The 20,092-nt window shown below is 39.3% G+C and overlaps 1 protein-coding gene across 2 annotated transcripts in view; it reads right to left on the bottom strand.

The window, feature by feature from the left end:
• Positions 1–20,092, bottom strand: part of TSPAN12 (tetraspanin 12) — a 62,767-nt gene that overhangs the window by 15,525 nt on the left and 27,150 nt on the right. For both annotated transcript variants that reach the window (XM_044995212.1, XM_044995206.1), the window contains one exon: positions 5,320–5,394. In XM_044995212.1, coding sequence (XP_044851147.1) covers positions 5,320–5,394 — 75 coding nt within the window. The remainder of the gene's footprint in view (positions 1–5,319; positions 5,395–20,092) is intronic.

Genomic DNA, 20,092 nt, shown 5'->3' with positions numbered 1-20,092 from the left:
GTTTTGAATCAAGTCCAGTGTGTACAAGTTTGAGTGCATACTGCTTCAAGAAATTAAAGAGTAACTTTTGTTCAGTAAGCCTTTTCCCCCATTTTTTTGGAAATGTTTTCTTTTCAAACAAATTATTGAGAAAGAGTTGAAATTTTTCTTTTTTAAATTGGAGTATAAATTGCATGTCTTGCTTTCTCTTTTATTTCAGACCCAGACACCAGGAACATTGTGAGAATAACAAAGTAAGCAAAGGTTGTTATAGCTGACATAAAAGTAGTCAGCGTTAAGATTAGAAATCGACTTCTGTTTCAGCTGGACCACTTTTATTGTACAGCAACCTAAAAAACGAGTTGAGTACTTTAGTGTAGTCCTTCAGATACACATACTGTTCATGTTATTTTTAGTTTGCTCATATTAGATTTAATAGTTGCATTTAAACAACTCTCAGTTTCAAAGTCGGCTTTATTTTCATATATTTTGTGAAAAAAATATCCAGCTATTCTAAAGCCATTAATGGTAACTGCTAGGATTTAGCTATCTTTTTTCAATTAATGCTTCCAGTATCAGTTTTCTGTGAAATTTTACAAGGCCTGAATTATTATTTATTACTTATATCATAGTAGCTCCCAAAGGAGAGCTTCATTGTGCTTGGTGCTGTACAAACATAAAACAAGAGATTCTCACAGCCTGAACGACCTCAGTCCAAAAATAGAGTGTTTTGTTAAATAATATTTGTGATATCTGGATTAGTTATAACTGCAATTTCCACCTATTAGGAAATTAGCTTGTCTTCACATTTCCACTTATTAGCTTGTCTTCACATGTCATTTCACAAATAAAATGATGTCTCAGAAATACAACAATGCCTTTGACAGGTTGGGGATTCTATCAGCTGTTTTGTTTTTTTTTGTTTTTTTTTGTTCTCAGAGGCTACAATCTCAAAAGGTTTGCAAATGTCCAAATTAAAAATACATCTTAGCAGCAGAGTGCTAAAACAAGCACTTGCATCTCTGGGACATTCCTGCTTTTGTATCTCATACTTCAAACATTTATGCTGGTCACTAGAATAAAATTTTTCTTTATATTAAATTAGAAATGAGGACTTTGCTTTCTTTGGATAACACTTGATACCACTTGCAGTTCAGATCACGCTTCTTGACTTTTTTTTATTATCTTATTTTAGTTGAATCTAGTCCAAGGTTATGCACGTAATACAAGGCATCCAACTTTTTTGAAGACAATGAAAAGCAGAAACTAATTAATGCAAAAAAGTGAGAGAAAAAAATTAAAAAGTAAAACAAAACTAACTTACAAGGCAGTTATGATGGAACTAAGAAGGGATTTTAGAATCTATACCCTTGTCACCTTGACATTCCAGAGGTCAAACTAAGCATTTGAACATAACTACTAACTAAATCCCGAATAACCAATTCACTTAGTAGTACATATACTATCTGTTCATGAAAATCATTTGCGTGGCTTCATTCCTTGAGAGGCACTTTCCTGTATGGTGTAGGTAAACTAGAATTCAAGTTCATGGTTTGATTTTTGAGCATGAAAGTTCTCTATGGTCTTGTCTGCTGTTTAATTTTCGCTTGCATTAATATGTTACTAGTTTTCTAACAAGTATCAAGTCTTGACTGAAGTTCAAGTAAACTGAGAACCTGCTCTGGCTTTTCAATCTTGTGGATGGAAGAAATTAGTCATAAGGCACTTTTCATTCTGAGAGCTATCATAAGCTGGAAGCAAAACTATTTATACAGGGATGCTTTTGGCAGACTAATATATATGCCAAACTGGACTCAAACTGGGATAGTATTGGGGTTATGCCTCACTGACATTTTTTAACAGCATCACCCACACCCCTATACTAATGCTAACTAATTCTCTGAAGCTCACCAAGGGCTCCTATGATTTCATTATAAACTGAATCCAACATGGCAGCAGGGCTCCCCCAAGGAGTTCTAGGGAGTCTCTTCGCTGCCCAGTGTGGAAGACAAAGGGCCTGCATGCTCTGCATTCTTTGGATGGGCCAGCCCCTGGAAGTGACCTGTAGATATTGTAGAACCAAGCTGAAGAGCATTTTGGGTTCTGAAGTGCTTTGCTTCAGGTCTCAGAGCCTGACAGTCAGTAGCAGGACTTCGGAGTAGAGGGCCTGCAAGACTAGTGTTCCTGGCCTACCCCACAGTGTGAGCAGTAGTAGGATGAGGGCAAATGGGGGCAGGAGGATCACAACGACAGAAGACAGAGGAATGAACAATGGGGCATATGGGGAGAGAAGAAAAGAGAGCAATAAGAAAGTAACCAGGAAGGAAAAGAAACAAAATGGTGAGAGCACAGAAGAGGGAGAGAGAGGGGGAGAGAGAGAGAGATCAAGACTCACAGATTTTCAAGGTCAGAAGGGACCATCATGATCATCTAGTCTGACCTCCTGCACATCGCAGGCCACAGAACCTCACCCACCCACTGCTGTAATAGACCCTTAATCTCTGGATGAGTTACTGAAGTCCTCAGATCATGGTTTAAAGACTTCAAGTTTCAGAGAATCCACCATTTACACTAGTTTAAATCTGCAAGTGACTCATGCCCAATGCTACAGAGGAAGGCCAAAAAAAAAAACCAAAAAAAAACCTAGAGGGTGTCTGCCAATCTGTCCCAAGGGGAAATTCCTTCCCAACCCCAAATATGGTCATCAGTTAGACCCTGAGCATGTCAGCAAGACCCGTCAGCCAGACACCTGGAAAAGAATTCTCTGTAGTCATTCAGAGCCCCTCCCATCTAGTGTCCCATCAGCAGCCATTGGAGATATTTGCGGCTAGCAGTTGCAGATCAGCTACATGCCATTGTAGGCAGTCTCATCATACCATCCCCTCCATAAACTGATCAAACTCAGTCTTGAAGCCAGTTAGGTTTTTTTGCCCCCCACTGTTCCCCTTGGAAACCTATTCCAGAACTTCACTCCTCTGATGGTCAGAAATCTTTGTCTAATTTCATACCTAAACTTGTTGCTGGCCAGTTTATATCCATTTGTTCTTGTGTCCACATTGGTGCTTAACTTAACTAACTCCTCTCCCTTCCTCATATTTATGCCTCTGATGTATTTATGGAGAGCAATCATATCTCCCCTCAGCCTTCTTTTGGTGAGGCTAAACAAGCCAAGCTCTGAGTCTCCTCTCATATCATCCTAGTATCCTTCTCTGGACCTATTTCAGTTTGAATTCATCTTTCTTAAACATGGGAGACCAGAACTGCACACAGTATTCCAGATGAGATCTCACCAATATAATGGTACTAACATTTTCCTGTCTCTACTGGAAATATCTCACTTGATGCATTCTAGGACAGCGTTAGCCTTTTTCACAACTGCAACAGATTGGTGGCTCACAGTCATCCTATGATCAATCAATATACTCACTTCCAACTGATACGTCCCCAGCTTATAGCAGAAATTCTTGTTAGCCTCTAAATGCATGACCTTGCACTTTGCACTGTTGAATTTCATCCCATTTCTAATACTCCAGTTTTCAAGGTCATCCAGATCTTCTTGTATGATATTCTGGTCCTCCTCTGTATTGTTAATCCCCCTCAACTTTGTGCTATCTGCAAATTTTATTAGCGCACTTCCACTTTTTGTGCCAAGGTCAGTAATAAAAATGTTAAATAAGACTGGTCTGAAGACCGATCCCTGAGGAGCTCCACTAGTAACCTCCCTCCAGCCTTCAGTATGACCTGTTGTAGTCTCCCCTTTAACCAGTTCGAACATTCAACACTCAGATTAGATATTTAGTTCTATTTATTCATATTCTAACAGTCCACATTACTGAATTTCCCTGGCAGATGTGGAAGAACTTGGGGGTGGTGAATCTTTGGACTGGTTCTGACCTGGTTAGGGAATGGGACAAGGCAGATGGACAAAATTCCCTAGAGGTTGATGGATCTATCACTTCTTATTTTTGTTTTTTAAGTCACTGATGCCATAACTTATGGTAGGACAAGTGCCAGCCCCAGGCAATGCTGGATTCTGCTAGTGTTAGAGTTATGGGTCCCACTAGTAGAATATCTGTCTGGAGGGATGAGGTCACAATGGGCCAAAGTGCCCACAACCCAGATCCAGCAGGGAGCCTGGCCTATCTAGGGTATCCTGAAAGATGAATGATTTTGGCTCGGGGGGAGGGTATAGCTGGTGAACTTGAAGGATGATCATTTCAATGCCTCCTAGAGGCAGCTACTACTGATAAGACTCCTATAGAGCCATGGATGTTAGTTATAACTGTCACCCCTGGCAGAACCCCTGAGAATGGTGGCTGTGGCCAGGGGATGAGTCATACCTACGATCTACCTTCCCAATTTAAAAAATGTATCATATCAATGCAACCTGACATTTAAGCAAAGTGATATATTTAAATGATGTTATATTAGGAGCATAAAACACCGCTCTGGAATCTGTATAGCAAGGGAATGAGTTCTGATTCAAAATGCTGCCACATAATTTCAGAGCGCAGATCTGCCAGAAATTCCTTTGGTTCCAGTACTGTACAAATACCAAATGAGCTCCCTCCCTTTTTACTGCAGTATAATTGCTACACACTGGCTGCTGTTGACAAGACCAGTGTTATGGGCATATCTTGGCAGCTTGGAGGAAATTTGTCACTCTGCTCATAAATAGGTATCAAACTGAAAACGAGACAAGACGACATAGGAGCAAGCAGGATAATATGATAGTTTGTTTTCTGTTCAGTATTAAGCCATTTCCCTTCATAATGGATACAAGTCTCCAGTTTGAAAATTAAAGGCTGGTGATAAAACCTCCTTAGAAGTTTACAGAAATCGGTTTTATAGCTGAGACATGTTTCACGTTAAAACACAGGCATTTATAGTTTAAGGATTAATTATTAATGACCTCAGCAAGCAGTAAGTCATTTATGGAATGAATGCACTGTCTGTTTACAATACAGCACAGCAAGATTTAGCCAAAGTGAAAGAGTCTTGGACCAACCCCCTTCCAAATCCCCTCAAAACACAGAACTTAAGCCTGCAATCCTTACTGAATCAAAACTCCCACTTGATTTCAGTGGGAACTTGTCTAAGCAATAAATAAAACAGGACCTAAGGGAACCTCATAGGGAGAAAATTTCAGACTGGATCCTTTTAGAAAGAACTGGTTTCCCAGAATTCCCTATATTAATACAAACCGAAATGCCTGAAGTTAATACTAGACTGACAGAAAGCTATAACCAAAGATGCACACTAAAGCAGTTGGAGAATAGCTAGCTAATGAAAATCTTTGTTTTCTTCTATTTAATAATGTATCCTCCTTTTCTGACTCACCGTAATTTCCTGCTCGTAGGTCCAAACACCGCAAGCCAGTTCAACACAGAATATCACAAGCAAACTTCCAAAATACTGTGGAACACAGAAAACTCTTAGTTATATTTTTACAATGAAGTTAACACTGTTAAAAAAGCTATTAAGTAAGTAATTTTAAAACACTTCAAAACACCATTAATTTTTCATATAACTAAGACAGTGGAAACCAAAAGTATTAAGGCATGATGATTCATGAAATAAGCCCTGAAGTTTACCTTTTGCTATAAACATGTTTAAAGAATGTGACAAGGTGAAATAAATGTGGTTTATTTCTAATTGACTTAATATGAAATATGTCAAGCGTTGCCTTGGGAATATGAATTAATTTCCAAGTTACCTCATGGAACAGGACTATCATGACATTTTACACAGAAACAATTCCAAAGAGGCTAATATTTTTGTTCCCCACACACACCAAAACTCATCATTTCCCACTGTTCCTTATTTAGAATAACTAGAGGAGTTGCAACCAAAACCCAAGTAGAGCTAACAACATGAACATGCTAGATGGAAAAAATCTTCAAAATGTTTGTAGCAAGGAGGAAATTCTATAGGTCTATGTAGTTAATAAAATATTAAGAAAAACTGTATGCAATATCAAATAAACCATTGAACTTGTGGTATGAAGCTGCACAGAAGGCAAGACTCTGCATGATATGCAATTGCTGTAAATCTAAGTTAGTTCAGTTTGCTTTTATTTGAAGTGTACCTTTCGTCCACTCTTGCGTGGTACCTTCTTCCACGTAGATGGGCTGAGTCCCTCCCTGTCTGCCACAGAGCAGAAAGACTCCATTTCCAAACTCACACCCTTTCTAAGAGTTGGCTTTATTTGGAACTCAAAAACAATTAACACAACTGAAACCTCCCACTAAGTTTTCCCCCTGAGCTTGCCTGTTCTTAGGACTTCCCTTCCCACTTCTTCCCTCCTAGCTCCTTAGATCCCTGTCTCCCAAGGGCCATTCCCACTTTCCTATTTTCTAGGGGGGAGTTAGAAATCCACTGCTTTGTGACACAATGACCTAGAAAACCATGCCCACCCCACACCAATTCCTCCAGCTTCTTTCTAATAGGTCTTCAAGTTCTATTTCCTTCTCAAAGAAACACAGACCTCATAAGGGTTTGTCTATATGTAGAGTTGTTCTTGATTAACAGTTCCTGATTAACTCCATGTCTGGACACTCTTACAGGACATTAGGAGTGGAAGAGACCTGCTGGGTCATCAAGTTCAGTCCCCTGCTAGCACAGGCAACCCTGTCATATAATCCATTCGTAAATATATCAAGCTCCATCTTAAAGCTAATTAGGTTGTTTGTCCCCACTACTCTGGAGCGACTGGAAAGCTGTTCCAGAATCTCACTCTTCTGATTGTTAGAAACTGAATTCTAATTGCCAACCTAAGTTTATTCATACTTATTTGTCCTTCTTTACTGCTACGGAAATCCACTTTATACCCATTTGTTCTTCCGCCAACATTGTCCTTTAGCTTAAATTGCTCTTCTCCCTCCTGGCTGTTTACCCCTTAATGTATTTATAGAGAGAAATCCTATCCCTTCTCAGCCTTCATTTTCCTAGGATAAGCATGCCAACCTTATTCCAGAATAAGAATGCTTTGACTGTCCACTTTGAAAGTGGGGTAAACTAAACAGAAACAAGGCACTCTTGTTCTAGAGTAAGTGAGTCTATACATGGAGTTAATCAACAACAATCCATGTGTAGATAAGCTCTAAGAAATAGAATAAAAACACTGTGGAACTAATAAGACACATGCCAAACCCCACCACTCAGTCATCTCGAAATCTCCCATTTCCTGCTCATTTTCATATCTGATCTACTGGATTGTAGGCACTCTTTGCAGGGAACCATTTCTTCTTACCTTCTCTGCACAATGTTATAAACTTCAGCTGTGAGACATGTTCTCTGCTGTGCAGACATAAAGCCAAGAAAATAAATACAATTAAAAATTATGACCAAGTATAAACTATATGAACTTCGCAAGTTGTCTCATAGCCAGTAGGAAAGTGAGGGGAAAAAAGTGGGTGCTAAACCAGTGGTGTTGAACCCTTAGCTCATTCTCATGATTTAGGACAGGTGGCGGAGAGGATTTACACCATGAAAGTCCATTAAAGAAAGTATCAGAAGCCACTAAGGAAAGTAAATGGAAGCTAGAAATGACACATTTGGATTAAGATTAACTACAGGCACTCAGCATCTTTCAGAATCAATCTTTTTGACTCTCTCTTAAGAAGTCCATCCTCTGGTCACAAAGGTGAGAGAAGAAAATAAGAGACACAACGTGTGAAGACTTAATTTGCAAAATAACTATACTGCAATAATTAACTACTGCAATGATATTAAAGTATCTCTACAACCACAGATGTGCTTCAATTTCTTCCTCCTATTTTGGGGGGATCTTATAACTCTCCCTGAATTCAGTGAGTTCCAAAACAAAAAATTCTTACAGAAGTTGTGTGAAAAACTCCTGTAATTATTATTTACATTTACTTCCCATAATTTTCATCTACCAAGCCACACAGATCGTTGCTGGCGACAATTCCTACCTCTCTGTTCCCAAACAAATTCCCAGTAGAGTCTGAATTCCAAAATAAATGCAGCTTCTCACAAGAAGCAAAATAACTCTTGCTTTTGTCAGTTACAAGAATCTGGTTTCCACAACAAAGGTTTAATTAATTCTTCCCTGCTATTGTGGGTGGAGTGGCTGAGTTCTGGAAAAAAAAAATCTCTTATTCCCCTGATAGAAAAGATCATGCTCTTCCTATGCCACTCTCAAACTCTTGCATATGATATTCCCACAGTTCTAGTTCCTACATTACTCTCTCTAATATTTGGTTCCTTCCAAGGTTTTTTCTGCTTTTCTGCAAAGACCATCCTCTATATCAATAATCAATAGTGCAAATCATCTAATACTCACAGAATCAGAAACCTCTGAACTAGCAGGTATCCTCAAAACTCTGACACTTCTCTCTCCTATATGGTTGGTAACCAGTTTTCTCCCTATTACAGTTGTGTGAAATCTCCATAAAGTTCACATGGTTCCTAATCTTGAATCTGGCCCAAGAGCTGTGTTTGTGACTCCATGAGGTTTCCATCATCAGATCTGAGGGGAGAAAAGCTCTGTTTCCTTGACAGAAGCTGAAAGACTAAAATACTGGAAGAAAGTACTCTGTTTAAGGTAATATGCCATAAAGAAAGGGATAAAAGGTGTGCTGCAGTGCCAGGCCTGAGTGCCTAAACCTCAGCCCCCATGAAGTACAGCATGAATGCTAACAAGCAGCAGTACTTTGTTCTTCTGTTACTCCTGTCCTGAGCTATTAATGCAGACTGGGCACAGGCAGATGCAGCAGCTAAGCAGAGGAACTGCCTCTCAACAGAAGGAAGCCCTGACAATACCTGGACACAGCACAGGTAGCTGGATAGTTTGTGCAGCAATGGATGGATGTGTGCACTCAACTCCTCCCCATCCGCTCAGGATAGGCAGCTGCAGTGAAAGTGCCCTTTGGAGCTTTAAAGAATCCTGCCTTTTCAGTATTGCAGCCCCAGGGATGGGGGATACATACAGAGGGAAAGAACTGAGGACTCAGGCGTTCTGAAGAGCCTCCTTTCTGCTCACTTTCAGTGCACAAAGCAAGTTGGGGTGTGCAGAGGTGGGGGAAGATGAAGAGAAACTGAGTATTGCAGCTGATGGGAAAGAGAAAGAGAAAGTCATCATTGGGAGCTCCAGACTAACAGCGATGGGGAGAGATACAAAGGGAGGAGACATTAGGACAAATCTTCTGGAGGCACCAAAGCAACAGAAATTTCCTATAACTACCATGCTGGGGATACCCCCTCAAGTTGGGGAGTCTCCAGCAGATGTAAAGAATTAGGGCTGTCAAGCAGTTAAAAAAATTAACAGCAATTAATCGCAGTTTTAATCACACAGTTAAACAATAATAGAATACCATTTATTTAAATATTTTTGGATGTTTTCTACATTTTCAACTATATTAATTTCAATTACAAACAGAAAATACAAAATGTACAGTGTTCATTTTATATTTATTTTTATTACAAATATTTGCACTGTAAAAAAACAGTAGTATTTTTCAATTCACCTAATACAAGTACTGTAGTGCAATCTCTTTATCATGAATGTTGAACTTAAATTTAGAATTATGTACAAAAAATAACTGTATTAAAAAATAAAACAATATAAAACTTTAGAGCCCACAAGTCCACTCAATCTTACTTTCTGTTCAGCCAATCAAAACAAGTTTGTTTAAAGTTGCAGGAGATAATGCTGCCTACTTCTTGTTTGCAATGTCACTTGAAAGTGAGAACAGGTGTTCAGATGGCACTGTTGTAGCTGGCGTCGCAAGATTTTTTACGTGCCAGAGGCGCTAAAGATTCATATGTCCCTTCATGCTTCAACCAGTATTCCAGAGGACTTGCATCCATGCTAATGATGGGTTCTGCTTGATAACAATCCCAAGCAGTGTGGACCGATGCATGTTCATTTTCATCATCTGAGTCAGATGCCACCAGCAGAAGGTTGATTTTCCTTTTTGGTGGTTCCAGTTCTGTAGTTTCTGCATCGGAGTGTTGCTCTTCTAATACTTCTGAAAGCATGCTCCACACCTCATCCCTCTCAGATTTTGGAAGGCACTTCGGATTCTTAAACCTTGGGTCGAGTGCTGTATCTATCTTTAGAAATCTCAGATACAAATGTTTAGCATATCTGGCACATAAATACCTTGCATTGCCAGATACAAAAGTATCATGCGAATGCCCGTTCTCACTTTCAGGTGACATTGTAAATAAGAAGCGGGCAGCATTATCTCCCATAAATGTAAACAAATGTATTTGTCTTAGTGATTGGTTGAACAAGAAGTAGAATTGAATGGATCTGTAGGCTCTAAAGTTTTGCATTGTTTTGGTTTTGAGTGCAGTTATGTAAGGAAAAAAATCTAAGTTGCACTTTCACAATAGATTGCACTACAGTACTTGTATGAGGTGAATTGAAAAATACTATGTTTTATTTTTACAGTGCAAATATTTGTAATAAAAAATAATATAACTGAAATCAATATATTTGAAAATGTAGGAAAACATCCAAAAATATAAATTTCAAATGGTATTCTATTGTTTAACAGTGCAATTAATCATGATTAATTATTTTAATTGTGATTACTTTTTTGAGTTAATTGCGTGAGTTAACTGTGATTAAATCAACAGTCCTAGTAAAAAATCAACATAGCCAACTGCTACACTTCCCTCCCCACAATCTCTGGTGCAGGTGGTGTATCAGGAAAGTGGCCAGAGCACAATGCACTTCAGCTATCCCAAGTCCATAGGAGACCATATTCAGCTGGTACAAGTTACAGCAGCCCCCAAGGTGCCCTAAATTTTACCAGGGCCAGAGCATAGAATCGGAGAGTCAGAAGCAAAAGCTGAGCAGAGCAGAGAAACTGTCCAGTATAATATATAACAGACCAGAGAAAAATATGGACTGGAGATAAGACGACAATGAAACTGAGACATAGATGAGAAAATGGGAATAAATAATAGAAAAAGAGGTAAAAGATAAGTACAACATGAAATATGGTAGTAAATTTGTTTTGTTTATGCTAATTCAGATGCCCTACATTTTGTTTTTGCTATAAGGCTGGTGGAGTGTCAGGGAGGAGAATGGGAATCAGTGTAAAGATCACAAATTTTCACTGTACATACATAATGGTCACTGAAGTTTACTGAAAACTACTGCTAGAAAAACCTTGCAGGTGTTATTCTTAAACACAAACTCACCACAGCCCCAAACATATGCCTTCCAGGTTTTCTCTTTTGCCTCCATGTAATGTTAAAAATAGGGCAATGAAACTAATTTCTTATTAGCTGTGATGTGCCATGATTTTTGCTCCCTTTTACTAAACTAAATTAATAAGCAACAAGCATGGAATACATTGTGGGAACAAGTGTTTTCTTAGTCATAATAATCATTCAGTTGCAAATGCAAGAATAGCATTGGCAAGCAAAAAATCACTGTCCTTTGCACCGAATCTCAGACATTTTGTATCACTTTAAAGGTGCTTGTGCCAGCTCTTCCCATTTTTCTCAGCCAGTAACTAATGCTGAATGTGTCACACTTGAAGAACCTCACAATATAAAATCATTCTCCCACTGCTTTTGGTCCTACGGAGATAGGGCTTTTTCATGCTGTAATTGAGCGCAATTGCAGAAGAGGATATAAAGTACTGACACAAAATGAGAAACACAATAAAAATGTTTTATTCAGAAGAGGCATCACAGAATATATCCTTCATACTTCTACAGATTTCTACTTGTCTTGGACATTCCCCATGATGCTCACAATGAACAGGATCATCAATACCAGGATTTTTGTTTATGCTTTTCTGGCAACAGGTAGAAACCCTGGTGACTAAACTCCTCTCTCCATTACTGAAGTATGTCAGGCAGGATTGTGGAGGGAGATGGGGAGGGGAAAAAGAGATTTCATTTTATTTTTTTTAAAAACATAACAACTGAATGGTTTTTTGTTGAATTGCTAAAGATTATTTTTCTTAGTTTGAACCATGTCTCTGAACCATTTACATGAATATAACATATTTGAAATATTGTTGATATAGAAATATTAAGATCTAAATTCAACCTGTGAATAAAAAAACTAAAGAGTTTAATTGGAAGTGTCATGGGGTAGTCTCCCTCAGTAAAAGGGCCAGAGCCATGTAAACAGCTTCTCAAATCCTTCTCTTCTGCCAGGATACCGGTCCCCCAGCACCGGTACGGAGTAAGACAGCCATCAGACTGACTTCTGAGGACCCCCGCTCACAAACAATGGAGGAGGGGTGGTGCCAGGTTGGGCTGGGCATGGGAAGAGAAACCCAAAGAGACTGCCATGATTTAGGGTATGTCGTCACTGCAGAGTTAGCCTGCATGACTGGTGCCTCGGTCTGAGCAGTGGGGTTAGCCTAGCCTGGGTGTTAGCAGCCACACCACTCACCACTGTGTCCTCTGGGACACTCCCCATGTGTGTTGCTATATCCCATGGTTCTTTCTGCTGCAGTAAGCTGAGCCGTTTACTTGGAGGACTGTCAGCACTCCAGTGACTTACCCTGTGTCCTCACTGCAAAGTGGGCATGCTACCAGCCTAAGTGAAAACAGAACCTGGGCTCTAAACTATACTCCCAGTCATGCCAGCTAGATGGGTTGAATGCACCTCCCAACTTGGGTGACAGAATTTTGTGTGTGAAAAGAGGAGGCATTAAAGGAAACACCTGGGTAAGAGCCAGGGCTAGCTGTATGGCAAAAACACTCCTTTATACAGGCCCCCAGGGCTGTCTAAATCACACCAGGAGCCACGGAACAGCCCAAGATTAAATGGTCACACAAGGTGGCTTCAATTCACTTACCCTTCTCCCCTTATACCTGGGCTGCAAGTTCTGTTCTGTGCCTCTTAAAGGTGCAGGTCAGAATCTCACCCCATTTGCAATCTTAACTCCTGCCTTGCAAGTCAGAATCACAAAGCTTACAATCTGGTCTCCTACACAAATGATTAGCATATCCCATCACATGAAATGATGAGAACAAGAAACCTGTCCATTAGCAAACTATAAGAAAACTAGAGAACTATCTAGATTCCTAGAGGTAATGGGGAATGGATGGGTGATTGAAGATGGAGTGTGCTAATGAATGGAGTCAGCTGTCAGTGGGTGTTGAAGAGAGGGGAGAACAGGTGGTATCTTGAAAAAGCTTTCCATTTTTGGGTAATATGTGCCTTTTTATTTGAAGAATAAGTATGTTTATTAGTGAATCACACTGTGTTTTGTGTTTCATTTAATAAAATCTGCTGTTTTTACATTTTTTTTCTTTTGCCAAGTGATTTTTTCCACCAGAAGAGACACACCAGGTTTTTCAAGCTTCAGAAAAACTGCAACCCTAACAACAGAAAGACTGAAGGAGCTAATCAGCATAGCTGACCTCCTCAAAGGCTCTGCCTTGTTTACAGCACCTTTTTGGGCAATGTGTTGCACATGGAAGCAATGACAAGAAAGAGCTGAGAAAGGAGGACAAGGGTTGAGAGGAGATTCCAAGGGTAAGCAGCTGCAGAATGAAACCTTAAAGGAAACTCTCAAAGACTGGTGTACATGGTATGCGAAACAGATGCCAAAACATTCTAAGAGGTTATGTGTAGTATTTCCCAATGGCTAACAGCCTGAAAGCATCAGCCTCGTTCTGCAAGCCGTCCAGACATCTGTCTGCGTCATTTGACCACCAACAAAATATGCCTGATTACCAATGGCAACCAGACCCCTTCTGTGAAAAGTCTAGTAAAAAACCTTGCAGTCACTGTTACTTTGTTATAGTTTGGAACTAATTAGCCATGGACGCTACTGAAAGGATTCACCCAGGTACAATTTTCAGACATTGATTTATTACTTGTAAAAGGAGTCAGACTAACAGCTAAGGAAACTGAAGTCCTTGTTTATCTATTCCTGCAGTGAAAGCTTCTCCCATGCTGCCCCAGCTATGTCCTCAACCCTGTTTTGAGGGGATTAATGGTTAATTTATCATTCTAATTCAAACACTGGGTGACAATGGCAATGTTTTGCATGGGTGATGTGGACACATATCAACAAGAAAGTGGACTGAAACTACTAATTCACAGGTTTAGGAGTGGTAGCCGTGTTAGTCTGTATCAGCAAAAACAATGAGGAGTCCTTGTGGCACCTTATAGACTAACAAATTTATTTGGGCATAAGCTTTTGTGGGCTAAAACCCACTTCACCAGATACATAGAGTGAAAAATACAGTAAGCAGAATATATGTTATAGCACATGAAAAGATGGGAGTTAGCACTGACCCCCCACTTGGTAAGACAACTCCCATCTTTTCATGTGCTATAACATATATTTTGCTTACTGTCTTCACTCCATGCATCTGATGAAATGGGTTTTAGCCCACGAAAGCTTATGCCCAAATAACTTTGTTAGTCTCTAAGGTGTCACAAGGAGTCCGCGTTGTTTTTACTAATTCACAATGTAGGCCACAGAGTGCCATTCTGTCCTTCAAAATTAATACTCTCCACAGCCAAATTATCTGATATCTGCAGAGTTTAGATGTCTCCGTTTACCAAGTTCTATCAGTATGCACATTTAAAGCTTGTGTCCTTTTCAAAATCACCTGATTCTACACAAGAGTAGGGTTTTTTTTTCAAGTTTTCACAACTCCATTACACTATTACCATTCATTTTCTTATAATCCAGAACTACTTTTCTGTAGTTAGATCAGTATCCCTGTGTTTTTAATTTTCAGATATATTTGTCCAAGTTTTTTTTCTGATTAGTCCTTTTGCCATTATTATTAAGTGTCTTTTTCTAATTAGACCAACACAAAATTCACTATAAAGAGTAAACAGCTCCCCCCATTCATATTCTCCTATGAGACATCAGTTTGTTCTGCTACCAACATTTACTTTACCATCTCTCCTTTATGGTAAGGAAAAAATTAATAAACACTTAGGCATTAGATTAATGCCTTAAAACAATTATTATTATTCACTAACTAAGGCTCAGATACTGTAAGTCAATGGAGCTTCATGCAGGCACAAGTGTCCTGCAAGATCAGGTTTAAGAATTCAACAAGACATAGTTGAAGACAGTCCCCCTGCCCTGAGGAAATTACAGAATAATGTCTCTTTCCCTTTCAGTATCATAGGATCTGTATTAAAAACTACTAATCTTTTTTTGCACAATCCAATGAGTCAAATTATTCTTTTCAATAGATTTTTCCTTTTTCACACAAAGGCAATTCATACAAAAATGCTTCTTTGAGTAACAAAAGCCTCTTTCCCCTGATTAACAGACCAATTCAGTATTGATATAGGGTGCCCTTTGCCCATGCACCCCCAAGGTTCTTGAAATGTTCCTTGATTCCAGGCAAGTCTCCCAGAAAGAAGTGAACTAAATGCTGTTGCACAATCAGCACAGGGTTGAAGAACTAGCTCAAAGGTGTGTCTTTCTGTGCAACTGGTGGAAAAGGCAAGGCTAGGCAGGAAAAAGGGTGTGGCCAGCCTGAGAGGACATCACTCCACATTCCATACTTGCCAAAAGGAATGCATAGCTGGAGCAGTGACGCTAGCTTCACTCCAGCCTTAGAGTTGTACTAACAATAGAGCTGGGTGACATTTTTTGACCGAAACTTTTTTGGCACAAAATACCGATTCAGTGATACGGAAACATTAAACTGTTGGTTTTATCAAAAATTGTTTTGGTCAGAAAAAAACTAAAAGAATTTTCCAAAAATCAAAATATTTCAAATTTTCAATTTCAAACAACCTTGATACTAAAATGTCCTTCCGTTTTATTTAAAAAAATTAAAAAAAGTTTAAAAAATGCTCAAAAGTCTAAACATAACATTTTGCTTGGGGTTGAACTAAATGTGTCATTTGACTTAAATCCTTTTTTTTTTTAGACTTTTTGATGCACCAAAAATTTTGGACATTTTTGTTTTCAGGTCAACCCAAAATATATATCTTTTTAATGTTCAGACTGGCCAGCAAACCAAAAAAATAAATCAGTTATTCTCTCCGCTCTAATTACCAGGCTAGACACAGACTAGACCCTGAGTCCTTCTAAACCCACTGTTACAGGGGACGATAAGCATATCACATAGGGCAGACAAAATATCCCCTCACCTGGCTTTTATGGGTCCATGGCCACAGTTTACAAATAGTTGTCACAGTGACTCAAAGTGTCCAAAGCTAGAACCACACTATACATTGTTGATAGAAACACAAGGTGGAAAGTGCAGCCATTTCCAATACCAACAGACAGGCATGTGGCTGTTTGCTACTGCACAGATGTGCTGAAAAGTCCAGTGTGATGTACAATAACTGCCACTATGCTGGTGGCCATTTCACACTGTTATCCCTGCTGCCATAGTTAGGAGCCATTTTCCTGCGTAGCCATCTGGCTATGAGTGGTTGCTGGATGGCTCTTCCCTCTCGGACAGTCTGGGCAATAGGGTCCTGAACAAGAGCATCTGCTCTGCCCAGGCACTATGTAACAGAGCGCTCAAGACTGATGTTAGTTGCAAGAGGTGGGATGAACAGAGCATATGCACTTGCATAGATCCTGATCACTTGCAGGAGGATTTAGGCACTTCTGCCAGCTGCACGCCTGCCCCTCTGGTGGGGGTGGGAGATGCGCCACTAGAATACACAGGTCCTTATGTTAGCTGCCTATTTTTACTGACCAAGGGGCAGGAGTTATGTCAACAGCACTGCATAGTCAGAGCTCTGTACAGAAAAGTAATCCCTACCTCTCCATACAGTTACTTTTCAAGTGCTACAGGATGCTGAGCATCCTCAGTCCCCAGCTTCAATGGGTATTGAGAGGGAGTTACTCAGCACCCTTTCAGAATTGAGTCCCACTGTATCCACTGTCCTTCATATCTTTAAACTAACCTAACACAGATATTTCCATTGCTGGCACCCAGATGTCTCCATCTGGTTTAGCCAACCTTCTCACATGGTTCTGGCAATGAAGTCTTTGTGGCTGCCCCTTGATGTTTTGGGCCTCACACTACAAGAAGGATGTGGAAAAATTGGAAAGAGTCCAGCGGAGGGCAACAAAAATGATTAGGGGCTGGAGTACATGACTTATGAGGAGAGACTGAGACAACTAGGATTGTTTAGTCTGCAGAAGAGAAGAATGAGGGGGATTTGATAGCTGCTTTCAACTACCTCAAAGGGGGTTCCAAAGAGGATGGATCTAGATTGTTCTCAGTGGTAGCAGATGACAGAACAAGGAGTAATGGTCTCAAGTTGCAGTGGGGGAGGTTTAGGTTGAATATTAGGAAAAACGTTTTCACTAGGAGAATGGTGAAGTACTGGAATGGGTTACCTAGGGAGGTGGTGAAATCTCCTTCCTTAGAGGTTTTTAAGGTCAGGCTTGACAAAGCCCTGACTGGGATGATTTAGTTGGGGATTGGTCTTGCTCTGAGCAGGGGGTTGGACTAAATGACCTCCTGAGGTCCCTTCCAACCTTGATATTCTATGACCCAGATGCAGTTCTCTTTGGTTGGTTCCATATGGGTGACTGAAACAGCTCTAGTGTATCATCATCTGTATCCTATATACTTGCAGTTGCTGTGATTCCCAGTAGCTCCATAAGATGCTCAGCACTTTCTACCATTTGTGATACATGAATGTGCATGTGTGCGCACCCACAAACACATGTTGTTATGCGTTTATGAAGGCAAGGACAAAGAAATGTGTCCTGCACTTACAGCAGAAGGTAGTGACATTTGTGATGGTCCTTAGCTCCCGTGGTAATTCAGCCCACAGTCTCAGGCCAGCCCCTGAGAAAGCTCGAGCTTCTGGACAGATGAGCTTTACCCTGTGGCGAGGTTGTGCAATGAGTCTCTTTAATGTTGCTGTTTAACTTGTCAAAGTCCACCCAAAGTGAATGAAAAACACTGGTCAGAACAGGAAATAATTAACTCTCCACCCTATTCTAATACAAAAATATCTAAATTCTATTCAATCAAACATCGCCTCAAAAACTTTATCTTAGAGATGAGGCCTCATATGGAAAATGTTAGCCCAAAAAGAATTCTTTCAGAAAGTAACAAGTATTTAACAACAGGGGTTTAAAATAAAAACTATGTTGCAAACTTGTAAGGAAAAAATTAGTAAAAAAAAGTCAGACTTAAAAAATCCAAAACTAGTAAAAGCTACATATATATATATTCTCAAATACAAATAATTCTTATTTTAATCTGAATTTAAATTTAGGTGCAGATCTGGCTTCCCATAAACATTATATACTACAACATTCAAAAACACTTAAATCCATCTTTCAAAAAGATAGGCCAATCAGCTTGAGAAATGTACAATGTGTTAACCACAAAAGTAATTGTATAGTTTAAAACACTGGAGAATACATTTTGAAAGACATTTACAAATTGTGTGCCCCTTACTTCCCCAGCTACACATTAGGCAGCATGAATTTTAACAAACAAGCTGATGAAAGCCATGGTATCAGAAAATGATGAACTCCAGTCTCTGTCCTGTCTAATGCTAAACTCTACAGACCCAATGCTAAGTACCTCTGTCAGTTATTTATTTTTTCTCTTTCACTGGTTGGTTAATAATAATGAAATCCTCGGAGTTTGTAAATAACAAAATTCCTGTGCCAAATATTTGTACAAGGTAATGGAGCAGCTGTGATTTTGTTAGTACTGTACTTGGGTCACAATGGATTCCTCTATTACCACAGCAATACCTGCTGCCACAAGACAGACTCAAGTTCAATTATCAAGAGGCTGACTCTCTCACTAACCCATGCTGGCAAGAGCAAGGAGAGCTGCAAAGAGCCAGGTGTTGCTATAGATTTCTGTAACTAGTATTCCATAGAGAACAAAAGTTCCATCCAGAGAAAGCCACATTTGTCATTATAGTAGACTTCTTACATTGTAATAAACAGCCAAATTCAATCCTCCGTAACACCTAGGCATCCCAACTGATTTAAATGGAATTGTATGGATGTAAAAGAATCTGTTCCAAAGTAAGCAACATAAAACATACTCCGGTTGTGTTTGTCAGGTCATGGCTACAGTTTCTCTTAAGCTGCTAAGTGCTCAGATACTACAGTGATGAGTATGGTATAAAAACCAATATAGAATACAATCCTTTGAGCTTATCTGCTATCGGGGCACATTTGGCTGCATCTACACAACAACTTAGTTTAACAATAGTTAAACTCATTTGTGGTTGAACCCAGTTCTTACACAGCTTGGTTTGGCTGGTGTGGATAGGGGCAAAACAGATTATATCCTGGTTCTATCATAACTGAGTTAAAAACATGCTGTTAAACAAGTGTTTTGCCTGCATAGAAAATGTCTTAATAAATACTGTTTGGAGGATAAACAGTTTCCCACCATGTTTGTGACAAATGCTATCAGCAAACAGATTAACCCTAATATGTATCAAAATGTTTCCAATAGCTTTTCCTTTTATTAATTTAGTAAGGCTTTTGACACAGTCCCACAGGACATTCTCATAAACAAACTAGGGAAAAATAGTCTAGATGAAATTACTATATGGTGGGTGCACAACTGGTTGCAAGACTGAGCTCAAAGAGTAGTTATCAATGGTTTGCTGTTAAACTGGGAGGGCATATCTAGTGGGGGTCCCACAGGAGTCAATCCTGTGTCTGATACTATTCAATATTTTCATTAATGACTTTGATAATGGAGTAGAGAGTAAGCTTATAAAATCTGCAGATGACACCAAGCTGAGAGGGACTGCAAGTACTCTGGAGGACAGGATTAGAATTCAAAACAACCTTGACAAAATGGAGAATGGTCTGAAATCAACAAGATTAAATTCAATACTGATAAATGCAAAGTATTTCAATTAGGAAGGACAAATTGGAGAGAGTCTAGAGCAGAATAACAAAAAAGGACAGAAGACTGAACTAGATCTCCAGAGCCCCAGGCTAACTCCCTACCCATAGGACCATCCTGCAAAACAATAGAAAATGGAGAGTCATTATACTGGAAAATATATTCCTTGTACTCAAAATATATATATTATATAATATAAATAAAAGATGACCTGCATGCTTGATATTAAGGGGAAACCCATTTATACTGTTTTAGCTGAAAAATACAAAAATATTTTAATTTTTATATGTAAAGATTGTGCCACTAATGC

This window comes from Mauremys mutica, chromosome 1 (assembly GCF_020497125.1).
Source record: "Mauremys mutica isolate MM-2020 ecotype Southern chromosome 1, ASM2049712v1, whole genome shotgun sequence".
Taxonomy (NCBI): domain Eukaryota; kingdom Metazoa; phylum Chordata; order Testudines; family Geoemydidae; genus Mauremys; species Mauremys mutica.
The sequence above is the reverse complement of the archived record's forward strand: the minus strand, read 5'-3'. Positions and strand labels throughout refer to the sequence as shown.